We start from the raw sequence: 8,248 nt of genomic DNA on the forward strand, positions 1-8,248 counted from the left end.
AGTGGTTAAGAGTTCAGCTGCTAACCAAAAAGTCAGCAGTTTAAATCCACCAGCCTCTCCTTGGAAACTCTATGGAACAGTTTTACTTGTCCTCTAGGTCCACTATGAATCAGAATTGACTCGACGGCAATGGGAATGGGTTTTATTTAATACAAAAGGTAGAATCAATTAACATTAGAGGGATCAGAATAGAGTCCTATGAGAGGAGAATGATGTAATAATATTGACACAGAGTAACATGTTTTGCAACTAATTTAGTTATTTTTATCACTAGCATTGAAAAGTTCATTACGGTATGCACATTTTCTCTTTTGATATCTCAAGGTAGTATATTTTGCCTTTTGAACACTTTCCATCTTTCTAAGGCTCTCCTCATAGCTCCTTGTACCTCCTTGTTTCTCAGGCTATAGATTAGAGGGTTCAAAGCAGGGTTGATGACTGCATAGAACAAGGAAATTAATTTATCACCTTCAGCTGAATATACGGATTTAGGCCTCATGTACATGAACATCCCTGTCCCGTAATAAATGGTCACCACAGTCAGGTGGGAGCTGCAGGTAGAAAAAGCTTTTTTCCTTCCCTCAGCGGAATGCATCCTTATCACTGCAACTAGGATTCTTAGGTAGGAGAGGACAATAAGGAGGAAAGGAAGCAAGAGGGTGCCGGATGCTCCTATTACCATGATTATCTCCTGTAGGGATGTATCCTTACAAATCATATGAAGAAAAACAGGTACTTCACAAAAAATGTGGTCGATGATGTAAGGGCCACAGATGGGAACTGTGGTAAAGTAGAGGGGCACCACTGAAGCAAAGAAGCTGATGGTCCAGGCTCCTGCAGACAGCTGCACACACAGAGGCCAGTTCATGATGAGCAAGTATCGCAGGGGGTAACAAATGGCTGTGTAACGGTCCAGAGCCATGATTGCCAAAATGATGCACTCAGCTGTTCCCATTAGCAGGGAGATATAGGTCTGGGCAAGACAGAGGTCATAAGAAATGACTTTCTTAGAAGCCAGAAGGTTGAAGAGCATTTTGGGGACCACAGCTGTGGTATAAAATATGTTGAGAACGGCCAAGTGACAGAGGAAAAAATACATGGGTGTCTGAAGACAGGAATCAATTACCACCAAGATAATAATTGCTGTGTTTCCAAAGAGATTCATCAGATAAATCAGAGAGAAGAGGAAGAAGAGAGGAATCTCAGCCTGGGGATGATTGGAAAAACCAATAAGGACAAACTCTGTGATGGTGCTGGAATTTTCTGGAGTCATCTTGATGGCTGACATTAAACTGTTGATATGAAGAAAAGAAATGTCTTTCGAGGACATACAAACATGATGAAATAACAAAGACACATTAATTCTCTAACACCATCAAATATTCAAGATACTTGTCAAACTAAATTACATGTTTTTCAAAACATTTTATATTCATTGATACTGAAGTTTGAAAAATATTTTCACATGTTACAAAAAAAAAAGTTCACACCCTAATTCCAAAAGTTTCCATGCATACATACACACACACACACACTTTCACCCACTTGCATACACAAATAATGGGTAAAATATTTTATGTTGTTCCTATACAACCTTTGCTAAAGTGTACAGTACGACTGTTTGAAAAGAGATGGTACTTTGGGCTTTAACAACTTGTTTGCCTATTTGAAGACACAGAATCCCTCAGAATTTGTTTAAACTAATTGTGATAGTAAACCATAAAACAGCAATTTTAAGGCAGAGTTCTTTATTGAGTTTTTTAAATTCAGTAAGTGGCAAAGATAGAAGTAGAATTGGAATAGTCTAAGTGGCATGCCTTAATATCTGCCTCCATTACATTTCCACTGAAGACATGATTTACTTTGAAGTGTACATTTGCTTATTTTCAGGAATCCATTTTATGTTTAGAGGAAAATGCAGGTATATTTTAGTGTATACTCATATTTGATACAATTTTACCACCAAGAATCACACATTATATGTTCTTAGTATAAGGAAAACACAGGAATCAAATTGACTAAATCTGTGGAAAGAGACAATGGAAATGCTCTATATCATCAGTCAGAATAAGACTAAGGGCCAATTTCAGAACAATCAGTTGCTTATATGCAAGTTCATGATGGAGATGAAAAAAAAATTAAAACAAGTCCACATGAGCCAAAATAAAACTTTGAATATATATTACCTGACTTTGAAGACAATCTCAAGAATAGATTTTAGGCATTCAACACTAATGACCAAAGACAAGACGATTTGTGGGATGATATCAAGGACATCATACATGAAGAAAGCAAAAGGTCATTAAAAAGCCAGGAAAAAAAGAAAGACCAAAATGGATGTCAGGAGAGACTCTGAAACTTGCTCTTGAACACTGAGCAACTAAAGCCAATAGAAGAAATGATGAAGTGAAAGAGTTGAACAGGAGATTTCAAAGGGCAGCTTTAGAAGACAAAGACAAATGTAATGAAATGTGCCAAGACCTGGAGTTAGAAAACCAAAATGGAAAAAAGCTCTGGGCATTTCTCAAGCTTAAAGAACTGAAGAAAAAAAAAAAAAAATCAAGCCTCAAGTTGCAATTTTGAAGGCTTCTATGGGCAAAATACTGAATGAAGCAGGAAGCATTAAAGCAGGATGGAAGGAATACACAGTCACTGTACTAAAAAGAACTGGTGGATGTTCAAACATTTCAGGAGGTAGCAAATGATCAAGAAATGATGGTATTGGAGTCCAAACTGCACTGAAAGCGTTGGTGAGAAACAAGGCTCCAGGAGTTGATGGAATACAATTGAGGTATTTCAACAAACAGATGTAGCCCTGGAGCTGCTCACTCGTCTATGCTAAGAAATTTGGAAGACAGCCACCTGGCCAATCAACTAGAAGAGATCCATATTTGTGGACATTCCAGAGAAGGTGATCCAACAGAATGCAGAAATTATGAAACAATATCATTAATATTATATGCAAGTAAAATTTTGCTGAAGATAATTCAAAAATGGTTGCAGCAGTACATGGACAGGGACTGCCAGAAATTGAAGCCAGATTCAAAAGAGGATGTGGAACCAGGGATATCATTGCTGATGTCAGATGGATCCTGGCTGAAAGAAAAGAATACCAGAAACATATTTACCTGTGTTTTATTGACTATGCAAAGGCATTCGACTATGTGGATCATAACAAATTATGGATAACATTGAGAAGAATGGGATTTCCAGAACACTTAATTGTGCACATGTGGAGCCTGTACCTAGAAAAAGAGGCATTCATTCAAAAAGAACAACGAGATACTGTGCGGTTTAGAATCAGGAAAGGTGTGCGTCAGGGTTGTATCCTTTCACCATACTTATTCAATCTGTATGCTGAGCAAATAATCTGAGAAGGTGGACCATATGAAGAAGAATGCTGCATTAGGATTGAACGAAAACTCATTAAGAACCTATCATATGCAGATGATACAACCCTGCTTGCTGAAACCAAAGAAGAAGACTTGAAGGACTTACTAATGAAGACCAAAGACTACAGTCTTCAGTACGGATCATATCTCAACATAAAGTAAATAAAAACCACACAACTGGACCAGTAAGCGACATCGTGACAAATGGAGAAAATATTGAAGTTGTCAAGGATTTTATTTTACTTGGATCCACAATCAATGCCCATGGAAGCAGCAGTCAAGAAATCAAATTACATATTGCACTGGACAAATCTGCTGCAAAAGACCTCTTTAAAGTTTTAAAAAGGAAAGATGTCATCTAGAGGACCAAGGTCCGCCTGACCCAAACCGTGGTATTTTAAATCTCCTCATATGCATGCAAAATGCAGACAATGAATAAGAAAGACTGAAAAATTGATGCCTTTGAATTATAGTGTTGGCAAAGAATAGAGAATATACCATGGACTGCCAAAAGAGCGAAAAAGCCTGTCTTGGAAGAAGTGCAGCCAGGGTGCTCCTTGGAAGCAAGGATGGCAAAACTTCGTCTCATGTACTTTGGACATGTTATAAGGAGGGATCAGTCCCTGGAGAAGAACATCATGCTTGGTAAGGTAGAGGGCCAGTGAAAAAGAAGACCCTCAACAAGATGGATTCACACAGTGGGTGCAACAATGGGCTCAAACATAACAACGATTGTGAGAGTGGCTGAAGACTGGCAGTGTTTTGTTATGCTGTACTTAGGGTTGCTAGGAGCAAGAACTGACTCGAAGACACCTAACAACAGAAATGGCATGAGGAATAAGTGAACTATTCCACTTGTTTTAATCTTTACCACTTTACATTTTTATAGAATCAAAGCTCAGACAGGAATAAAAACTTATATCTCAAATAATAGGTTTCTCTTTTGTTGTTGATAGGCGCTGTGGAGTTGGTCCCGACTCATAGCAACACTATGTACAAAAGAAGAAAACACTGCTTAGTGCAGTACCATCCTCGCAATAGTTATTATGTTTGAGCCCATTGTTGCAGCCACTGTGTCAAACCATCTAGTTGAGGGCCTTCCTTTTTTTTGTTGAGCCTCTACTTTACCCAGCATGATGTTCTTGTCCAGGGACTGGTCCCTCCTGATAACATGTCCAAAGTAGGTAAGGTGAAGTCTCATCATCCTCCCTTCTAAGGAGCATTCTGGCTATACTTCTTTCAAGAAATATTTGTTTGTTCTTCTGACAGTCCATGTTTTATTCACTATTCTAGGTTGATGTAGTAGTCTCTTCTAAACAATACGTAAAAATTGATTCTTTTTTTTTTCTCTTTAATAAACCCATTGCCCTCTCCCCTCAGCTTAACCCATTGCCATCGAGTCAATTCTGACTTACAGCAACAACCCTACTGGACAGATTAGAACTGCTCCTCAGTGTTCCCAAGGAGTACCTGGTGGATTTGAACTGCCGACCTTTACGGTTAGCAGTCATAGCACTTAACCACTATGCCAACAGGGTTTCCTATCCCCTCAGAGTTGTCCATATTTAGACCCCATTTTGCACTCGCATATACTCACACACTCACTGCGTTTTCGAATATGCCCTTTTAGTCACTCTAAAGATTGTGACTTGAAATATAAAAAAGCTGTAGACTGATTAATAATAGCAGAAAAACTAAATGAGGCATTGGGAAAGCATTCAACCTGAAAAACAATGAAAACAATACTAATGATATAATAATGAATCTAACAGTTCTAACAGCCAGTTACTATTACAAATGCCTTACTTGGATTAATTCTTTTAATTTATAGAAAAACTCTGAAGTAGGTTCTGTTTTTATGCCCATTCTATAACTATTAAAAAAAAAAAAAAAAAAGTGTGGTACAAATAATAAAATCCTTTACCAAGGATGCCCGGCCAGTTAGTAGTGATGGAACTGGGATTTAAAGCAATGCAGGATGGCTCTGATTCACACTCTTAACCCAAAGGTTTTCTTGATTCTCAGAAACTCTTGCTATTCAGATTAACACTCAGTTCTGCAGCAGAATAATTACAGTATCGCTGTTTCCTCTTCTGTTACATTATTCTTTAACACATCCTTTAACATCTTTATGTTATTTAGCACTTGGTTGACAAATGCAGGCACTAAAATTTCTAGAAGTGGTAATATCATATACCTTTTGATTCAATCATACCTCTAAAGGCCTGTTTCCCAGGAACAACTATAAATAATAATAATCGTTTGTGGTCTTACCTTTGAGAAAGAAAGAAATCTGAGAAACATTTGTCCGAAATTTGGGAAGAAAATTACTAACTGGAGATTGCAGTCTTTCCTGCCTACTAATAAAAGACATTTCACAAAGACAATGAGAATATTGAGTTTTCTAGGAGAAGAATTAAAAAAAAAAAAAAAAAAGACATCAAGATCTGTTACTTAATCAGTCAAATTCACTTGTAATTTGTTGCTCAGAATTGTGTTGGTGCCCTGATTTCCCCAGCCTCTGCAGAAACCAGACTGAGGAAAGGAATCTGTCCTGGTTCTTGCTGGAGGTGGGAATTCGTGGGTTCCATCTCCTGCTGCTTCACATTTGCATAACCTTCAGCACTCCTTTCCTCCTCTGGAGCACAGGCAGAGTGCTGGGATAAGGATAAGGTGATGCTGAAATATGTATATACCCTGGTTTGTTACACAGAGCTCAGGCGAGACAACGTATTTCTGTATTTCAAGACGTTAACAAAAATGAGGTCCCAATTCCTAGGGAAACTTCTTCATGAAGATGCTCTGGGTGTGGAAGAATGGATAGGGAGGCATAGAACAAACATAATTTTATGCTGATTGAATGAGAAAAAAGTTAAGTTTGTAATCCCAGAGAGTATGTGTTTGTGTGATTGTCTTAATCTAGTGCTGTTATGATACACATACCACAAGTGTGTGGCTTTAACAAACAGAAATCAATTTCCTCATAGTTTAGGAGGTTAGAAGTCTGAATTCAGGGTGCTGGCTTTAGAGCAAGGCTTTCTTTCTCTGCTGCCTCTAAAGGAAGGTCCTTGTCTCTTCGAATTCCTGCTTCTGGGCTATCTACACGCAGCAGGCATGGCATATCTCTTCCCCCATCTCTGCTTCGCTCACTCGTTTAATCTCTTTTTATATCTCAAAGGAGACTGACTCAAGATAGCACCCTAAACTAATCCTGACTCGTTACCGTAATAAAGCCAACCCATTCCCAAATGGGATTGTAACCACAGGCACAGAGGTTAGGATTTAAAACATATTTTGGGGGGGGAACACAATTCAATCCATAACAGTGATTTCTGAATTTCTTTGGTCTACAACGTATTTGCAAATCCTGGTGGCATAGTGGTTAAGTGCTACGGCCGCTAACCAAAAGTTTGGCAATATGAATCCACCAAGTGCTTCTTGGAAACTTATCTCAAGTGTATGAAAATAAGCTTAATTTTTTCACCTATTCTGCATGATGACTACATATCCAATAATACCATGGATGGGTCGTTTAAAGGAGTATGACAAAGACAGTTTTGGCCAAAGTTTAGCAAATTTAGCTTAAAAAAGGTAGTTGATATTTGGATACCTCATTGACATGTAGAGAGCTCACAAAAAAGAAAGCCCCGTTCATTATCATATTGAGAATAAGGTTGTCTGTTCATACATGATGAAATATCCATCACAGGATTTTCAGTAAAACTTTGTAGATCAATTGATAAACTGAAATAAGCATGGGATAAAAGATGCAAACTTTACTTTTACTCATAGAATTTCTATTGGAATAATGATATGGACCACTGACTAAATGGACCTTAGAGAATTTTCTGCCCGAAATTTCCACTTAATTATTTTACTCTACATAGGGAGGCCAAGATTTCCATTTCAAAAAGGATAATGATCTTTAAAAATAATAAATTGAAAAAATAGTATACTATGTTCATGAGCAGAATTATCACTTTAAAGGCAAAGTAGGCAAAAATATTCCCTCTCATTTAATGCTGTTGAAATTATTTTATTCACTTACTTGCTTCCTTCTGCATCTAAGTCCTGTATATCCTTTAAAACCCCATTTAGTTCACCTTCTTCTTGGTTCTTTTTCAAAATTTCTTCAGGACACACTTAGATCCCCCATCATGCTCTCATAATTTGTATTGCCTTATAGCTATTATTTCCTTCATTGTCATATGTACTAATTATCTACTGCTACACAACAAATTACCCTAAAACGTAACAGTGTAAAACATTAAGCAATTTGTGTTTTATGAGGTTCTGGGAAAGTTTTCCAGGGTGCTTTTGAAAAATTCCTTTCTTTCTTATTTATTTATTTATTTTGGTTTTAAGTGGAAGTTTACAAGTCAAGTCAGTCTCTCACACGAAAACTTTATATACCTTGCTACATACTCCCAATTGCTCTCCCCCTGATGACACAGCCTGATCCCTCCGTCCACTCTCTGTTTTCCTGTCCATTTCTCCAGCTTCTAACCCTCTGTACCCTCTCATCTCCCCTCCAGGCAGGAGATGCCAACATAGTCTCAGGTGTCCACCTGATCTGAGAGTCTTACTCCTCACCAGCATCCCTCTCCATCCCATTGTCCAGTCCAATCCCTGTTTGAAGAGTTGGCTTTGGGGATGGTTCCTGTCCTGGGCCAACAGAAGGTCTGTGGGCCATGATCACCAGGGTCCTTCTAGTCTCAGTCAGACCATTAAGTCTGCTCTTTTTATGAGAATTTGGGGTCTGCGTTCCACTGCTTTCCTGCTCCCTCAGGGGTTCTCTGTTGTGTTCCCTGTTAGGGCAGTGAGCTGTTGTAGCTGGGCACCATCTAGTTCTTCTG

General features: G+C 38.3%; 1 protein-coding gene across 1 annotated transcript; it reads right to left on the reverse strand.

Moving 5' to 3' along the window:
• Window positions 1–319: 319 nt before the first annotated feature.
• LOC126067804 (olfactory receptor 2A12-like) lies at window positions 320–1,273 on the reverse strand. The gene has a single exon (XM_049870055.1). The coding sequence runs from the start codon at window positions 1,271–1,273 to the stop codon at window positions 320–322; it is 954 nt and encodes a 317-aa protein (XP_049726012.1).
• Window positions 1,274–8,248: the final 6,975 nt, after the last annotated feature.

The sequence above is a fragment of the Elephas maximus genome, chromosome 2 (genome assembly GCF_024166365.1).
Source record: "Elephas maximus indicus isolate mEleMax1 chromosome 2, mEleMax1 primary haplotype, whole genome shotgun sequence".
Classification (NCBI taxonomy): domain Eukaryota; kingdom Metazoa; phylum Chordata; class Mammalia; order Proboscidea; family Elephantidae; genus Elephas; species Elephas maximus.

Excerpts from the sequence above, each read along its gene's own strand:
- LOC126067804 (XM_049870055.1), bottom strand. The coding sequence starts at position 1,273 with ATGACTCCAGAAAATTCCAGCACCATCACAGAGTTTGTCCTTATTGGT.